General features: G+C 45.3%; 1 protein-coding gene across 3 annotated transcripts in view; it reads left to right on the forward strand.

Annotated features, from left to right (window-relative positions):
- Window positions 1-18,896, forward strand: part of SCN10A (sodium voltage-gated channel alpha subunit 10) — a 74,528-nt gene that overhangs the window by 13,271 nt on the left and 42,361 nt on the right. For 2 of the 3 annotated variants that reach the window (XM_036868976.1, XM_036868977.1), the window contains exons 4-11: window positions 5,422-5,550; window positions 6,136-6,227; window positions 8,404-8,625; window positions 9,023-9,086; window positions 13,456-13,597; window positions 13,740-13,937; window positions 14,638-14,808; window positions 18,402-18,695. In XM_036868976.1, the coding sequence (XP_036724871.1) occupies window positions 5,422-5,550; window positions 6,136-6,227; window positions 8,404-8,625; window positions 9,023-9,086; window positions 13,456-13,597; window positions 13,740-13,937; window positions 14,638-14,808; window positions 18,402-18,695 (1,312 nt within the window). The remainder of the gene's footprint in view (window positions 1-5,421; window positions 5,551-6,135; window positions 6,228-8,403; window positions 8,626-9,022; window positions 9,087-13,455; window positions 13,598-13,739; window positions 13,938-14,637; window positions 14,809-18,401; window positions 18,696-18,896) is intronic. The other variant, XM_036868978.1, reaches the window with a different exon arrangement.

Genomic DNA, 18,896 nt, shown 5'->3' on the forward strand with positions numbered 1-18,896 from the left:
ATAAAGTTTATCAACCTCACTTTTAAACCAACTGACTATCTCTAGTACAAATATAAAATAAGGATTTCCAGTACAAAATTGTCAAAATTTGATGTTAAAGTTGAAAGACATGAAAACCATAGAGTCATCATTTGCCCTCATAGCAAAAACAAGCACAATTATACCCTTGCCAGTAAGATATGAAACCAGCTTCAAAATCAATGACAAATATTGTAGTTGGAAAAAAAGCGAGAAATAATCGATAGAATTCCTTCATCAGAAATATTGGATTTCTTATAATGTGACTGGCATTTAAAAATCAATGACTGTTCCGTATGTAAACAAGCAGACATTGTACTTTATAGTTGAATAAAATTGTGAATAAATCAGTTGTCAGTATAGTTTCACCATATATGTGAGAGAAGTGGTCAATGACTTTTTGTCCTATTTATCATGAAGCTGATTTTAAAAGACGAGATTTCTGATTTAATTAAAGATTAGTTTGTAAACTATGAAACAGAGTTAAAAAGGGATGTTAGCTTCTACACCAATGTTCATAGCAGTATTATTCACTGCAGTCAAAAGGTTGTTTCCAAATGTCCCATCAACAGATAAATGGGTAAATGTCCATCAACAGATAAATGGATAAACAAAATGTGGTATGTGCATACAACAGAATATTCAGCTTGAAAAATGAATGAGATTCTGATATATGCCACAACATGGATGAACCTTTAAAATATTATGCTAAGTAAAATTAGCCAGACACAAAAAGGACTAATATTGTATGATTCCACTTATGTGAGGTACCTAGAATAGGCAAATTTATGGAGACAGAAAGTAGAACAGAGGTTGCCAGGGAGCAGGGGAGGGAGGAATGGGGGGTAGTTGTTTAATGAGTACAGAGTTTCTGTTTGGGATGATGAAAAAGTTCTGGAGATGGATAGTGGTTATGGTTGCACAATTTTGTGAATGCACTTATTGCCACTGAATTGTATACTTAAAGGTGGGTCAAAGTAGTAAATTTTATATGTATTTTACCACAATTAAAAAGAAAAGATAGTTGAATTGATATTGAAGAAGCTCCAGCTAGATGGTCAGCAAGGAAGGGCATCGCTATACCAATGGAAGATGTTGCTTCCAATGTGGTATGTACATTATTTGTGAAAATAGCGAGGGTCCATAGCATACTTCCAGACCCTGATTCGCTGTTGAGGGACATCATGGAAGTTGTGATTACAAACTGATTGTGGCCACTTAGTGTATATTTCTTCAGCCTACAGGGCTGAAACAAGTGAGTACAGGATGCTTTTCTACACTGAATTGCTCTGGCTGGCAAGCAAGAAAAGGTTTGCAGTGTTTTCCAGCAAGGAATTAAATCTTTTAAAATGACTATTTCTGTGAATACACATGGCATGTCTCAGTAATACATTTAGGATTTTGAATAGTCTGGATCTTTGACTTCAGGGCCTAAATATCAGAATTTTTAAATGATTAGACATCATGACTTCTTAAAACTGAACAGTGGTGCAAATGGCTCAGAGGCTGAGAGTTTGACTTTTCCCCAGTACCAATGATTTTCTTCATTCATCAGGAAAAACACTTAAGATATGTCTTTGCATATTAAAAATCACATCCAAATGCTACAACTGAACATGCAGAAATACCTTGTGAGCCAAATGTCACCAGAGAGAGGATGTGACTCCATCAGCTGCTGTCTCCCAAGCTGAGACCTTTAACCTTCTAGCTTTCAGCGGCACTAAGCTGGGACACTTGTCCTCTGGTGAAACACTGAAAATAGTCTTTGGAGAGAACTCTCTCCATAATTTCTGGATCTGCATTTGACCTGAAAGGCCAAAATATCTGTCAAAGCTTCCCAACAACCTATAATTCTGAGTTAAGATTTTCTAATTTAGAAAACATAAAGAGTGGGGGGAAACCCGACAAGCTATGGCAGCTGACAGCTCAAGCAGCTACCCAGCCAGATATAGATTTCTTTGTGAATGATTTCAAACACTATTTCTCCTCTCACAGATAGGAAAGAAACATTACTGCTATGCACTTTTAAATTTGATTTTTACTTTTATTTAAGATATACAGATCCATGGTTTAAAAGGTCACATAGCTCCATAAAGATTATAACAAAAACAGCAATTTCATGTTTCTCATCTCCTCACACCTAATCCCATATTTCCAGAGGCAACCACTCTCACCATTTGTTTACTGCTTTCTTCTGATACCTCTCTAGCTCTAAAAATATACTCAGACTACTATTTTTTTTTAATTTTTCCTCATTAGATATTATCTATTAGCTTTCTGTTATGGAAAAAAAAAAGGGATTAGGTCCACATACAAACACTCATTTTCTCTCACACTCCTCTTCCCATTATAGTTATATCATAATTTTTGGTTAGATAATCAGACAATATGTACATTGTCTGACTACATATATGATTATATAATAGTATTGCTAAGCAAATACTATTCACAGCTGTATCATGCAGTATACTTTTTGCACAATGTTTTTGCTTTCTCTGGAGTTAATAAGGATTTCATTTCTTCAATTGCTCAGTTTTCTGTATATTTATCACTAATTTCTGTATTTTTATCACTAAACTCTTCTCCAGAGGTTTAATTATTGCTTAAATTTACTTGAACGTATCAGATTATCCATCAGTTTCCATTTTTCTTGGGGAAATCCTTCTTAGAGTCCCACAACTCCTGCCTCAATCTGGTCTAGATGTTCCCTAGGCCTGATGTACAGCTCTTTTCCAGAGATTTTTCCTTCTCCATCCTCTTTTGGATTCCATTTGTCACTCCCCTGCATCCCATATCTTCCTCATTATTGTTTACTTCCTTGTTTTGGTGGAACATATCCTCTGGTAACTTTCTTAGATGGGTAGATGGGAAATAAGTTTTCTGAGACTTGGCATATCTTTATTCTACCCTCATCTAAACAGTTTAGCTGGGGAAGCAACTATAAATTAGAAATTATTTTCCTCAAAATTTTGAAGACATTGTTCTACTGTCTTATAACCTCCAATTTTGCTATTAAGAAATCTGACGGTATTTTGATTCTCAATCTTTTGTATGTGACCTGTGATTTTCACTCCTTCAGAAAAAGTTAGGCTCTTCTCTTTGTGTACAGTGTTCTCAAATTTTGTGATGTTGTGCCTTGATATGAACCTTTTTCATTCATTTTCCTGAACACTCATGGGTATTTTAGCTGAATATTTAGATCCTTCAGTTTAGGGAAATTTTCTTATATTATTTCTTTGGTAATTTTCTCCTGTCTATTTCCTTCTCTATTTCTTTCTAGATCTCCTATTTTTTTTTTTTTTTGGCCACTGCACAGCATGTGGGATCTTAGTCCCCTGACCATGGATTGAACCCACGCCCGCTGCATTGAGAGAGTGGAGTCTTAACCACTGGACCGCCAGGGAAATCCCTAGATCTCCTATTAATCAGACATTGTACCTATTAGTCTAATTCTCTAATTTTCATATTTTTAATCACATCTTATTTATTTCTTTTTGTTCCACTTTCTGTGAGATTTCCTCAACTTTATTTCTAGCCCTTCTATTAATGTTTTACTTTTGTTATCATATTTTTGTTTTCAAAAGTTCTCTTTTGTTCTTTGAATATTCTTGTTATAGCCTTCTATATGTATCCAGTATCTTCTCATCTCTTAACTCTCTAAAAATATTAATGATAAGGGTTTTTTCCTGACTCTTCTTCTTCGATCTGCATTGTCTTTTTTTCTTTTTCTTTCTTTCCTGTTTAGTTCTTTTAGTCTTTGGTGTTAGAAGTAGCCTTCAGATTCCTGATGCTCATTGGCTGGCTGTCCATATTAAAAGTGCAGCAACTTCTTGAGCTGTTAACCTGACTCACAGTCTTCTAGGAACTTACTGAGGGGAAGAAGTGGGGGGGTGGGAAGGTTGTCTGCCTTTTAGTACATATGTAAGTTTTTCCTTTATACCCCTGTTTCAGGATGCAACTCTCTCCCTCTTGTTCAATCCAGTCTTATTTCCAGATCAGAGGAGGCAGTTCCTCCCTGAATGGTTGGTGTGGAGTGGGATTTAGAAAGCCCAACTGCTTCTTGTAAAGATTTTCAAACTGCCCTTTCAGCCCCTCTTGCCACTGTCTCCCCAGGCCCCACTTTCAGAGGTATTTAGCATCCCTAAGTCCTGAGCAGCTCTGCCATGTGGGTTGGCTTGCTTCTGGAAACTCCCTACTTCCAGCTAAGGTTTCAGCTTTCTAGGGTCTGCTCTGTCAGTTACCACTCATTCGTGTTCACTCTAATTTCCAGAGTGCTGTTATGTTCTCCATTATCATTGCCCTAGTGAATTTATGCTTTTTAAAAAATTCTTTTTACTATCATTTAAGAAGGATTTCCAAAAGGTTGGAGGTAAATACATGTCTTCAATCTGCCATATTTAATCAAAAGTCTTTTCATTTTTCATACCAGGGTTTACATTTAGAATTTTATAATTTTAAAAATGTAATGTATCCAAAATTAGGTGTGATTTATGCATGCATCTGAATCTCTTTGGTCGGTGGTTCCAAAAGGGTAGTTCCTCAGGCCATCAGCATTAGGCTCTGCTGGGAACTTGTGAGAAATGCAAATTCTTGGGCCCTACCCCAGACTTACTGAGTCAGAAACTCTGGACGTGCAGCCCAGAAATCAGATGCTTGAACAAGCTCTCCAGGGGGTCAGATGTGTGCTAGAGTCTGAGAACCACTGCTGTTGGTGATGGAGGGATTCTGAACACTTGAGAAACACTACCCTACTCTCAACCTAAGCTTCAGATCCATCTCTTCAAATCCAAACCCACAAAGTGCCCAGCAGAGTGGCTGTTTTGAGCTGACTTCCTCTAACAGGATCCATCCTCCTGAGAAAATGTGTGTGAACTCCGATGCTTTTTTCTTCCATGACACCTAGTTGTTTACTGCCTTAGACAGTAAACAGACCAGGATCCCTGAGGCCAGAAATGCTGGCAGGCCAGGCACGGTATGAGAAGAAAAGAGTCAGAAGTAGAGAAGTTTGGAGAGGAGAGATGTAGTTGGGCCTCCTCCCTCTTCCATATTTTCAGCCATCAACAAGTTGAGAGAGGAGTTGCCAGCTTCCCTCAGGGCAGAAAGCCTCGGGGAACCTCATGGAACAGGAGGAACTTTGTTCTGAACCTCATGGTGCCAGAGGTTCTCACCTGCCATCGCCCTCTGCCTACCTTCAGAGCAGCAGAGTCTGCCGATCATCCCACCCCACCCGTATGTGTGACTCTGAGTTCCTCTGTCTGCGTCTCATCTCCCTACCTTCCCTTCTTCCCCTTCCCCACCTTGGAGATGATCTTTGCACATTTTCCTTTGGAACAATCACAGCCGCTGTCCCTCTGAGCTCTCTCCAAGGCACAGTTAATACTCCCTCTCCACCTTCCCTCCCAGGTATGTCTTCACTGTCATTTACACCTTTGAAGCCTTGATAAAGATACTGGCAAGAGGATTTTGTCTAAATGAGTTCACTTACCTGCGAGATCCTTGGAACTGGCTGGATTTTAGTGTCATCACCCTGGCGTGAGTATTTCTCCACACTGACTTGTATGTGCACCTGTGTAGGGCTTGTAGGTGTGTCCAGGCTGCCATTCTGGGGGTGTTTCCTTATCTCTGTCCAGCTTCCTCCTTCAGGACTGTGTGGCTTAGGGTTTCTTTGCCAAAGACTGTTGCTTTGGGAGTCATTTTCTAGGGTTAGTCCCATACACTCAGGGAGAAGTTGGAGACCTCAGATCTGAGCTGATAACTGGCCTAAGTGGATCAGACAAGGCTCAGCTTTGTACCTACCAGATATGAAGGTCTTTACCTGAGAACCAGTGCCTGAGAAGACTGGTTGGCCACGCCCACATGCTTGAATATCCATCCACACATGTAGCACATGGAGCCTTCTAGATCACAATGCATCTTCTCAAAGGGGCCATTCTGGAAAACATTGCCTTAATTAAATCAGTGTTCATGTCAGTCTATAAGTGGAAGTGCTAGTAGATTCTCAGTGTCTGTTCTGGGTCCTTCCTAGGCTGGTGTTACCCAAAATTGTCTTTATTTATGCTGCATTAATTCCCAAGTACCTCTTCTTGCAGAGATGCTGACTGACTTCTGGTCCTACAGGTATGTTGGTGAAGCCATAGATCTCCGAGGGATCTCAGGCCTGCGGACCTTCAGAGTCCTTAGAGCTTTAAAAACAGTGTCTGTGATCCCAGGTGAGCCGCTTTAACCAGCACATTTACTCATAGAGCTTATGTTGGTTTCCAAAGCCTAATGTCCCACTTTGATTTTCACAAGAGCCCTATAAATTTCCGGGACATGGACTACTGTCCCCATTTAAGAGACAAAGAGACTGAGGCCCAGAGAGTAGAAAACACAATACCAAATCCTCATCACTAGAGGCATTTGTGACTTGGAAACCTCATGTCCTGATTCTCAGCCAACACTCTGTCCACAGTACCCCATGGTGTCCATAAAGGACAAGAAGGTCAAGTCCTCATTTTATGTTCTCATTGTGGGGTTCAGGCAAGCCTCCAGTCAGATTCTCATTTATACTTTAAACCAAAATGTAAACTTGGAAACAGTGAAGAAGGAAAAAGGCAGTCCTAGGCTCTGGTGAGATCTTCCCCATTTCCATGGATCTGAAAATTTGGGCCTCAGCCCTGTCTTTGGACCCACAGAAGAGAAAATAATTAGACAATTCTTGATTACAGACAATTCAGAAACAAAAATAGCGTACCAGGGCTCATCTTACCGGGCCTCCGATAAGTAGCCCAGTGATACTCCTCATCTCCCACTGGGTTGATGGAGGGGATAGTGAGGCCAGAGACCAGGTAACAGTGCTGAGATGGGACTCAGTGCTTCTCCCTTGTGGCCTGATGGGTTATCTCCCCTCCCTCGCCCCTGAGAACCCATGCCCTCATCTGGGAAACAGAAATACTCACGCTAGAGTGGAAGTCCCTTTCCACGGTTCTGTGACTAGTTCTGCAGGGAACGACTGAAAAGTCTTTGCCAGCTTCCACTGGACAAGCTTCTTCATGAAGAAAATCACAGCAATAAGTAGTCAGTTCTGCTGCTTGGTACCTCTCTCACCTACTTCCAGCCAGGAAGACCCTGAGTCTTGTTTACAGGACCTGGCCTGTCCTGACCCTCCTCCTCTCCCTGCCTCATCTCTCTCCTCTACCCACCTCACACCACATTCCAGAATCTACCTGTGGTTCCACAGACACTCAAAGCTTTTGCTCATTGCCCAGCCCTGGGCCATGCTGCTCCTCTGTCAGGAAATCCCTCCTCCTCTCTTCACTCAACTGATATGCATCCTCAGGGCTCTGCCACACTCTGACCTCCTCAAGGAGACTCCCTGGTCCTTCCCATCTTCCCCACCCTCCACCCCATCCTACCCCCACTCCCAGGCTTCTGTGAGGGGCTGTTCCTCTGTGTGCCCACCTGCTCAATAATGCTATGGAGTTTCCCCTCACTCATCAGACAGCCCCACCACAGGCCAGTGCCTTAACCATTGCTCGGCTCCCAGAGGGGACCACATGGGGCAGGGGGTGCTCAGTGGGTTATTTGTTGACCAAAATGACAATGCAAGGCTAGATCGCAGTCTGCTTCCCTGGTCAGAGCTCTTTCTGTTACTTGGGAAGCTGCTTTCCCGAAGAAGGTGATTTCCTTTGCCAGAGCAGAAAATCATCTTTCCTTAAACAAGCAGGGGCCCCATCTTTGCTGCTAGCTGTGCTCCTTCTCAGATTCTCTGTTTCTTCCTAAGTGACTCTCAGTGTCTCTCATGGCTTCACACTGTTATGTTCATCTCTGTGTCTTGCATCTCTGTCTCATTCTATCTCCCTTGCATGTCTCTCTCTCCCGCCCCACTTCCTTCCTCCTCCTTCTCCTCCTCCTTTTCTCTCTCTCTTTCACTCACACACACACTCACACACACACTCACACACACTGAGGTATGTGTGTCCCCAGCCTTGAGCTGCCTCCCAGGACTGAGATAAGGACAGAAAAACAGATACCAAATGACTGGAATGAAGTTAGTAGCCTCACGCCTAGTGTAGTGCTTGGAACATAGCAGGTACTCATCAATTATTTTTTAAATTAAATTGCTACTCTCCAGAATTTATTAGCTTTAAGATGAAATGCATTGCCTGGATCTCAGTTGCTTCATCTTTACAATGGGACAATAATCTCTGCCTGCCTGCCTCTCAGGCTTATTGCAAGGTTCAGATGAGAAACTGGGCTTGGAACTGCCCTAGAGTTTGTAAAATACCTCACACCTGTGTGTAGTGAGAGGGTAGGATGGCTAAGATGCAAGCGTGCCAGGCACACGTGTGTGTTCTGCGTGTGGCACCTCATCCACATGAGAGTATCAGTGTCATCTTCCCACAGGGCTGAAGGTCATCGTGGGAGCCCTGATCCACTCGGTGAGGAAGCTGGCTGACGTGACCATCCTCACCATCTTCTGCCTGAGTGTCTTTGCCCTGGTGGGCCTGCAGCTCTTCAAGGGCAACCTCAAGAACAAATGTGTCAAGAATTGCACAGTTGTCAACGAGACGGCCAATTACTCTTCTCATGAAAAACGGGAGTGGAATTTCTGTCATAGGGACCCAGGTCTGGTTGGCAGGGGGTGTGAAGCCCCTGCATACCTGTATAGATATATATTTTGATTCCTCTTTTCTGCTGAAATGCTTCTCATGAGTTGTGTTTTACTTTTGGGCTCCCCATTCTCTGTTGCCAAATTTCCTTCTACAAGGAAATGAGCTATAAATCCAGAGGCAGGTCATTCTTCCTCTGCTGGAGGAGGCTCAAAGCTGAAGCCACTGCTCAGCTTTTCTCTTCCCAGATGAGACATTTCCCTTCCAGGCGTCCCAGCATATCCAATGAGGGCAGGTGGCCAAGGGCTCTCTCCTCACTCCAGCAGAAGACTCAGGAGTTGCTTTCACCACTCAAGCCTTGAGCTGAGGGTTGAGAACCATGTGAGGCTTTCACTTCTTCCTTTATTTTGCAGATTTCTACACCAACAAACCAGGCACTTCTGATCCCTTACTGTGTGGCAATGGATCTGATTCAGGGTGAGTGCCCAAGCCATGACATAGCACCAGTGCCCAGCAGCCCTTTCTCCTTCTTGTCATCAGCTTTTTCTGGGTGAAGCCTGGGTTGCAAGTCCTGAGGAAGATGTAGAAATTAATAAGTCATGGCCTCTGCCATCCTAGGCTCATGAGGAGGGAGTGTATGAGTTAGCTCTTGCTGTGTAACAAACAACCCCAAGATTTTGTGGCCTAAAACACCAGCCATTTACTTAGCTCAGGATTCTGCAGATCTGCACATTGAGCTGAGATCAGCCTACTGTTCTTCTGATATTGACTGGGCTCATTCATGCATCTGCAGACAGTGGACAGATTAGCAGGGGTCTGGCTGATCTAGGATGGCCTCAGCTGGGGTGTTTTGTCTCTGCTCCATGTGGTCTCTCACCCCCCAGCAGACTAGCCCAGGCTTATTCTTCTAGTGGAGGCAGGATTCCAAGAGAAAGAGTGGAAGTGTTCCAGGTCTCTTGAGGCCTAGGCTTAGAACTGGCATAATGTCACTTCTGTTGCATCCTGTTGACTAAAGCAAGGCACAGGCCAGTCCAAATCCAAGGAATGGGGGAATAGACTCCACCTGTTGCTGGGAGAACCTGCAACATCATATTAAAAGGGGTGTGGAGACAGGGATGGGAATAATTGTGGTCATTTTTGCAAACAATCTGCCCCAGGAAGGAACCAATATTTATTAAATATGTTTTGTATCAAATGCTCTACATTTAATTACAACTCTATCACATGGGATTCATTATCCTCACATAGCAGAGGAAGAAACACATGCGTCAGACTTTGCAGTTTCAAATTCTTACAGGAGCTAGACACATAATAACAAATGTGAGGAGTAGGCTGGGTGGGAACCATGATTGTGAGAGTTCATGCCCCATCTAAAGGGGTAGCCACTTCTCAGTTCAGCTTTTGGTTGTCATGTGGAAATGTGGGTCCACTGTTTCCAGATCGTCCAAGATTTTAAAAGAGAGACAAGAAATTTCAATTTTTATGTAAACTCTCTTAACTATAAACATTGGCTACCAATCTCAGAAAATGTCTACATATTGTGGGCCAAACAAAATATTTCAGCAATGCAAATTCTAGCAATGCAAATTCTAGCTAGCAATCTGCCAGTTTGTGAGCTCTGATGCGCATACATAAAGATGCTATGCTGTGAAGTACCAGTGCTGTCCTAGGCACTGGGCTGGGGAAACACAGTGAGGTGATGGTGTGAGGCAGGGAGGATGTAAGGGAAGGTTTCCTAGAGGTGGTGACTGAGGTGAGATTGAAGGGCAAACAGGATGTCTCCAGGCTGGATGAACAAGAGATGGTTTGGATGGAGCCTTTAGATGGCAGAACAGAATGTGAGACAAAGCAAAGGGCTAGGGGGCCCCTCAGGTCTGCCTGCTGCTTTGACCACGAGAACAGGTGTGAGCAGAAAGAGATCAGGCAACAGATCAGAAAGACTCATCCCTCCCATCTCCATGGCGAGGGGGTCTGGAACCCCGAGCCCACACAACCCCCTCCCTGAGTGGTTAACAGCCCTATATTGCACAAGTGGAGTTGGGTGGGAACTTTATGGAGTTCTGCCTTCATCAGCTCCCCAGGAAAACAATCTCAGCTAGAGCTGAGGGGTGGGACTAACAGGAGAATTTGAGCAACACAGGCCCCTTGGCCTCTTTCTTCACGAATGCACTTAGCATTTGGTTCTTGAGGTCAGGAAGAGGGTTGTTCTGATGTCAGTTTTCATTTGCCTTTGACTTAAATTGAAACCGAGGACCCGTCGTTGTCCTCCTCCTGTCTGGATAATGGCATTTCTCATGAGGATGGTTCCACAGTAGCCCATGCACTGACTGTGGTAAAGCTGTGGGGTCCATCCACGGGGCCCCCCTCCAACTCCGAGGGAGACCAGCTATTCCTGCTGCATAGGTCCTGGCCAGGCGGGGAAGGAGTGGATAGGGCTGGGATGTTAAGTAGAGGCCAGCTTAGATGATGGGCAGAATAAGCCCTGACAGGCATGCTGTGAACACCGAACCTGGGTTCTGTGCTGAGCTGCAGAGAAGCCAGAGCCCTGAGCAAAAGCCCTCACTGACCAGTGACACTGCAGGGAGAAAGTCCAGGGTCTCAAAGTGGAGAACAAGTACCAGGAAATACTTGATGATTTTCAGCATTCTTTCGCATACATTATTCTAGTCCATCTTTTTGGTAGCTTCAGATTAAAAACACCAAGAAATTTATTTCTGCATTTTACATACAATGTTTGCTATGCTGAAGGCACCTTGCAAGAGCCTTTGCACTGTGGTCTCATTTAATTCTCTGAGCAGTTAGCTGTTGATGTGTAGCAGCTATAGTGGTGTTCTACGGCAGACATAGAAATAGGCTGCCCTTAGTATTAACTAGCAAACCTACAGGTAATGGGTTAACTAGCTCCTTGGGAGAGCAGAACCAAGAGACTTTCTTTATATGTGGGTCTACAGAGTCTGGAAACTCGCAAATCTCCAACCAAGGTTGGAGACAGAATTGGGGTTTAGTTATAATGAAGTTGTAAGGCCCTAATCAATTGTGTGGGTTCCTGGATGTGTGTTTGTATGGATGTCTGGAATAAGAAGACCCCCCAGGGTTGGTGTTGGTGGAGGAATCCTGAAGTAGAATCCCGAACTACAAAAAAGGCGTTACTGTCTCCTCAACCAGGCCATCTCACTGGGGTGCAGGGGAGCACTCACATGCCTCAAGCTTAGAGATGCTTCCCGATACCAACTCACCCTCTTATTATGAGAGAGAGGGCAGTGCAGCCCTCCCCATCCCAGTGCTCACCAGGCAATCATCTTCAATTTGGCCTTCCTTCATAGGTCAGTCTTCATAAACTACTTGACAGTTATATTTCTCCTTTTAAATAAATCCATTGGCATCTGTGTGCTTTTAGACAGCTGACTTCTTCTCTCTGAACCCCGGCTTCCACATCTGTTTTTAAAAAAAGGATTATTGAGATGATTAAATTATAGCATTTGTAAAGCACTTAGGAGAGAGAGAGGCACACAGTACGTGCTCAGTTATTGGAAAGTGGTGTTTTGATTGTTGCATGTAATTGGTCAGTGAACTTGGCTAATTGTGAGTCCTCCTTTGAAAGACAACTCTGCAGGTGATGCCAACTGGCTCAGGTTTTACTGACTCTGCCTCCCCTGGTGTCAATTTGCAAAGAGCTCACCATCTTATGGGGTCATGTCTGGGCAGCCAGCTAGCCTTCTCCAGGCAGTTTCCCTTTGCATGAAACTGACGTGAAGGTATTATGTTACCAGGGTAGGGTGGGGCGGGGAGGGGGTGGTACCTCTTCTAGGGCCCTAGATGAGCTCTTGTCTAACACTCAGAAATGAATCATAGGGACTTCCCTGGTGGCACAGTGGTTAAGAATCCGCCTGCCAATGCAGGGGACACGGGTTCGATCCCTGGTCCGGGAAGATCCCAGATGCTACGGGGCAACTAATCCCGTGTGCCACAACTACTGAGCCTGCGCTCTAGAGCCCGCAAGCCACAACTGCTGAGCCCATGTACCACAACTACTGAAGCCCATGCACCTAGAGACCATGCTCCACAACAAGAGAAGCCACCGCAATGAGAAGCCTGCGCACCGCAACGAAGAGTAGCCCCTGCTCGCCACTAGAGAAAAGCCCGTGTGCAGCGACGAAGACCCAACGCAGCCAAAAAAAAAAAAAAAGAATCGTCTGAGGAAACATGTGCATATTGACAAAATAAAAGACTTTTTCGTAAATGAGTGCTTGAGCAGACAGCAGCTGGGTAGGGAACCCAGGAGAACTGCTCTGCCTTGTGGCTCGCGGTCTCAGGATTTATGGAGGTGGGGTTAGCTTTCTGGGTTGTCTCTGGCCAATCATTTTGCTTGGGCCCATATTTGGTCTGACTCAGGGCCCTTCCTGGCTGCACACACATCTCTCAGTCAAGACAGTTTCCATCACGAGGGTTTCTGGGAGGTTTGCAGGACTATTATGGGTTGGCGCCTCCTCCGTCCTTTTTTCCCCTCCCAAATTCTTCTGGTTGGTTTTGGCGGCAGCTTGTCGGTTCTGTGTTCCTTATTGAGACCTCTTGTTGTGAGACAACTCATGTAAGCGGTTCTAACCTGGCCAGGATGGGTGGTTTGAGTCAGTAATTCCCTAACATTATCGTCCCCATTTAATGGGCAAGAGAAACTGAGACCTAAAGAGACTGAATGTCCTAGGTCACTCAGCTAATAAGAGGTAGGCTAGGCCTTGAACTCCAGTCTTTGACTTCAAACCCTCAGGTCTTCCCACAGCCCTGGACTGTCTTGCCCCCAGTAAGTGGGAGGCTGTGCAATTGACAACCTTCTCTGTTCTTGCTGCAGCCACTGCCCTGAAGGTTATTTCTGCCTTAAAACATCTGACAACCCAGATTTTAACTATACCAGCTTTGACTCCTTTGCTTGGGCTTTCCTCTCACTGTTCCGCCTCATGACACAGGATTCCTGGGAACGCCTCTACCAGCAGGTATTGATCTGCATGTCCCCATACAGACGGTTGGAGGCTGGGGCATTGGCTGCATGGCTACATTCTTCCTGGAGGACCCTGACCATGTCAGGGGCCCAAGTTCTCTAGGTACAAGTCTCTCTTCTTTCTTTTGAATCTGCAGACCCTGAGGGCTTCTGGGAAAATCTATATGTTTTTTTTCGTGCTTGTTATCTTCCTGGGATCTTTCTACCTGGTCAATTTGATCTTGGCTGTGGTCACCATGGCATATGAGGAGCAGAACCAGGCAACCATTGATGAAATTGAAGCCAAGGAGAAGAAGTTCCAGGAGGCCCTTGAGGTGCTCCGGACGGAGCAGGAGGTCAGTGAGGGGTGGATCTTTGTGAAATCTGTTGCGGGTTGTACACTGTTGGGCAGATATCTGGACTAGCCTCTTAGAGTAAGACTGTCACTTCAGGGAACCATAGGAAGATTCATCTTATCTCAGGGACCATCTTAGGTTCGATTTTCACAAAAAAAAATGAATGAAGAGCCTGTGCAAGTGATTCACTGAGGGGTGCTCTTAGGAGGAGACTGAAGGAAGCAGGATGGGACAGGGGAAGAATTAAACAAGGAAGTGGCCTCAGCTAGATACTACCTTTGGCCTGATCTCATGGGGAGCTCCAGGGCATGACTTGTTCCACAGGGTTATCCCTACCTGGAGGCAAAAACGCTGGCCCTTTGTACCTCCATACTTGCTCCAGCCAAATGTATAGTCAAAGAAAGTTTCCTGCAAATCCTGCAGCTGTAACCCATTAGTAACTAACATTCAAGCAGCCTGAGATGAGGGTACTGACCTGGTAAAAGAGATCTGGACAGGGCATCAACAGAGTTTACTACAGGGTGTGAATGAGGGAGGTGACCCAGAGGTGACTCTTCCTGCCATGTCTCAATCCAACCACCACCCAGGTCCTAATCCTGATCTCCTCTGGTTTAGATGCCATCTCCTCTGTGACACCCCATGTCTGGGGGACATATATTTATGCTAAGCTCATCCAGATACTGCTGTTCTCTCCTTTCAGGTGCTGGCAGCCCTGGGGGTTGACACAACCTCTCTCCACTCCCACAATGGATCCTCTTTGGCCTCCAAAAATGCCAGTGTGAGAAGGCACAGAATGAAGCCAAGGGTGGCAGAGGGCTCCACAGACGACAACAAGTCACTCCAGTCTGAGTCTTACAACGAGCACAGAATGGTAAGGGGCTCAGGTTTGTGCCTTAAAGGTGACCCACCTTTCCAGCTGCCATGGACAGTATGCTGAAGTGGGAAGAGGTTTGTAGCAGAGAGATATCTGGAGGCACAGAGACTAGGAGGATGTTTTGATAATCCAGACCCTGCCCGCCACGCCCCCCAACCAATGGTGGCCTAAACTAGGACAGGGGCATTATGGATGGGGAAGAGGGTGGATTATAAAGACTTTTATGGGGACTCGAGGGAATCAACAAGATTGGGGCTGTGGAATGTTGAAAAAGAAGGGAGAAGTCCAAAATGCCTCCCAGGTTTCCAGATTGGGCAGTTAGGTAGGTGGTGATTCTAAGGCAGTAGCACTGGAGAAGAACCCTGGATTGTAGGTGACCTTGAACATGATGACCTTGAGATGTCTGTGGACCTGTGGACATCAAGGGTCAGCTTCCTTCTGACACTCTGATCTGCAATTCTGGAGCAGGAGTGGGGTCCTTGTTCGTGGTGCTGAAATCATTTACAAGCTTCTTTCTGACCTCATGCCTCAGCCCCTGCAGCTCAAATTCTCATCTACTGTTGGCACAGGAGATCCCAGCACCTGTCTCTGTGATAACAATCCAACCTGGGAGTAACTACAGTACCTCACTTCAGACCCTGTAGCAATTCTCCCCACCATCATAACCCGCTACCTCCTACTCCAAGATTCCCTGTACTCACCAAGTTTCCTCCCACCAGCTCCTTCTCCCTTGAAAGTCCTATGTACCCCAAATATACCCTTTCCACAGGCCCTTTGTGGTAGAGTAGATCCCACCATAACAGTACGGGAAAGGGGATCAACATGGCTATTTTTCAAGGCTGCTGACACTCACTTCCCTCCCGATCTCTTTTCCTTGTGCTCCTCTGAAGGATGTTCTACTTTCTGGAATAGGATCTCTACAACCCCCAGACTTCTGTGTGCATGGACATACACAGACACACTCCCATGCACACTGACCTCAGTGACACCGACACTTCAACATTTATCAGAGTCTGTGCCCTTCCCTTTCTTGCTCTGCCTCTTTTGAGCAGCACCTGATATGGACAGGGCACAGTTCAGAAGCTGTTTCAAAGGGGATTTGACTAGGGCTCTGACAACCATGGAACAGGATGAATCACAGCTTCCGTGGACATGTCAGTGACACTCTGAATTGGGCTTTAATTTCTCCTATTCAGTCAGCCTCACACAGATTAGCACTTGGATGTCCAATAGTTGCCTGGTGTGTGTCTGTGTGCTTGTGTCTCCAGCTAGGTTTACCTTCAAAAGGAAAAAGAGGAACCATGTTTTGTTAATTCAACAACACTAGGTGCTTGGTGTTTTAGAGTTGACTAAAACACAGTCCACTTCCCAAGGACTTCCATTTGGGTGGAGGAGGAAGATATAAAAATAGCTGTGTGTTGAGTGCTTTATTAGGGACACATAGATGGTGTTTGGGGAATAGAAGAGGAAACATCTACTCTTATGAGGGCGAGGGTGTATCAGGAAAGGCTTCATGGAGGAGGGGATAATTTAAGTGAATAGTAAATAGTGAGTAGGGGGGTCCTCCAGTAATTGAGGACTGGGAGGGTTTGGGGAGGAATATTTTCCAGGCAGAAAGGAGATCATGTTTGTGCAAAGACAGGGAGGCATTGTTTGGGTACTTCCTTAATGCTAACTGATTGACTGGAGTCCATTCAATAAGGCATCCTCTTCCTTCTTTCCCGGGTGTGTTATTGTAGTAAATAGACCATAGGAAGTTTTAATAAAAAGCCATTTTCTGACCAGCAGTAATGAGAGAGAGGTTGGGGGTAGCACTTAGCAGAGAGACACAGCAGGGGTTTCAGGGAACACACAGAAAACCAGTTGGTTTGCTTGGAGGTTGCATTTTTAAGGCACGTCCGATTTTTAGATTCAGAGCTCATTGTCCACCATTTGTCAAATAGGTTAATTGTGAAATATTAGTTGGTGGCCAAGGAGGCACTGCTTGTCAAATACGGGACCAAAATTTTCTTCTTAGTTTCTTGGTTTGCTTAGTGCCCAAGTGCATATAACTCAGTTGTCCCATCTTTAATAAGGATCTGCCAATTCTGTTCCTTTGCTTCAAAAGTGGGAAGGATTCGTGGATTTTTATGAGTTCAGTGTCCTTGGACATATATTCTAGGCAAAAAGCGCTGTGTTTTTTAAATTAATTAATTAATTAATTTATTTTTGGCTGTGTTGGGTCTTCGTTGCTGCGCACGGACTTTCTCTAGTTGCGGTGAGCGGGGGCTACTCTTCATTGCGGTGCGCGGGCTTCTCTTGTTGCGGAGCATGGGCTCTAGGCGCGCGGGCTTCAGTAGTTGTGGCTCGCAGGCTCCAGAGTGCAGGCTCAGTAGTTGTGGTGCACGGGCTTAGTTGCCCCGTGGCATCTGGGATCTTCCCGGACCAGGGATGGAACCCGTGTCCCCTGCATTGGCAGGCGGATTCTTAACCACTGTGCCACCAGGGAAGTCCCTAGTGCTGTGGGGGACTTTAATACCGAATTACAGTGATGGTTGTTGAACAGGACTGGGCTCCAAATGATCAAGAAAGCAAATTTCACTTCTGTGGGAGAGGGGGATAGGTCAGGAGAGCTTCAATTGATAAAGTGTCCCAACTTTAGTAATTTAGTAAATAAAAGGAATTAAGGAAGGGGGAAAAATTCAGCATTATGATCAGAGTTTGATAGGAAATCAGTATTTAGATTTTAGAAACACTTTCTATGAGCTGAGGTCAGAATTGATAACTTGTCTGGTCAAGATCGTGGTCGTGGGAACTAGCCAACCCAGCACACTAACTCTCCAGGGGCTCTGGGCCTCTGAATTAGCTCCTTTCCTCTGGCAGCTGTATGCCACACAGTTCCCTCGGAGGAAGATTTTGATGGGAAATGTTTATTGATTTGGAGGAATGGCACTATTCTTCCAGGAAATTAGGCTGCAACTCTGCCTTCAATCTCCCCATTGTTGACTGCTCAATGTTTGCCTCGAGGGATCCTAGAAGCTCATTATATTACAAAGCTCTTATCTCCTCCTTTGCAAAACAAACTCTCACACCAATATAGGCTGGATCTAATGAATTGTCAAACCTAATTTTCAGAAAGTAAGAGCACTCGTTTGTTCAACAACCCTTTACTAAGCTTGTTCCTGTACTGGTATACATAACTATCTACTGAAGTCACAACTTTGCATTGAAGCAGGGAACTTAAGATACCTTTGTCCAGCACCATGGCCAAAGGCTGGCAAACAACTGACCCATCTGGGTGACAAGGTTGTCCTCTGACACATCCTTGGCCATGATGACCTATTTGCTGATCTTGAGCACCTTGCAATCTCTTTTTGATCTTGGCCCTTTCCCAGGCTGTGTCAAGAATATTCTTTTCCTCTCTTCTCTCCCCATGTATACCTAGAATACCCCATAGGTCTGTGTCCTTAATTTTCCATGGGAAGGTCATGAGGCTGAGGGCAGGGAGGTGGGAGTGGGGGTGGGTGGGGGGGAAGTGCTGGGTTCCAGATGTGCCTGCAGGATGATCTTCCAGCCTGCCTTCTTTCTTGCTCTTTTGGGGCAATGCCCAGTCTTTCCTAGGCCTCACCTCTGGGAGACACCAGGCTAGCCATGGCAGTGTGTTCCATTTCCAGGCCCCTGGCCGAGACATCTCATTCCCTGATGGGGTCACAGATGATGGAGTCTTTCCTGGAGACCGTGAAAGCCTTCGGGGTTCTCTGCTGCTGGGTAGGGATGCAAGCCAGCAAGGCCCCCTCCCTAGGAGTCCACTGCCTCAAACTCCCAACCCTGGCTTAGGGCGTGGAGAAGATGGACCCCCCACCTTGCCCACTGGTGAGCTTGCCCCTGGAGCCATCGAAGTCTCGGTGAGTTTGTGAATGCTCCAGACTCTTTGGGGCTGCTCTCCAGCTAGAGGCCTCAGGCCAAGAAGCCCTGAGTGTCACCCATGGAAGGACCCTTTAGACATCACTCTGCCCAGCACCTCCCATCTACCCCCATTTTACAGACAAGGCAGGTGAGATCCAGAGGGAGAGATTGGGTTTAACTGAGATCAAACAGGTTTTCTG

The sequence above is a fragment of the Balaenoptera musculus genome, chromosome 11, assembly GCF_009873245.2.
Source record: "Balaenoptera musculus isolate JJ_BM4_2016_0621 chromosome 11, mBalMus1.pri.v3, whole genome shotgun sequence".
NCBI classification, from domain to species: domain Eukaryota; kingdom Metazoa; phylum Chordata; class Mammalia; order Artiodactyla; family Balaenopteridae; genus Balaenoptera; species Balaenoptera musculus.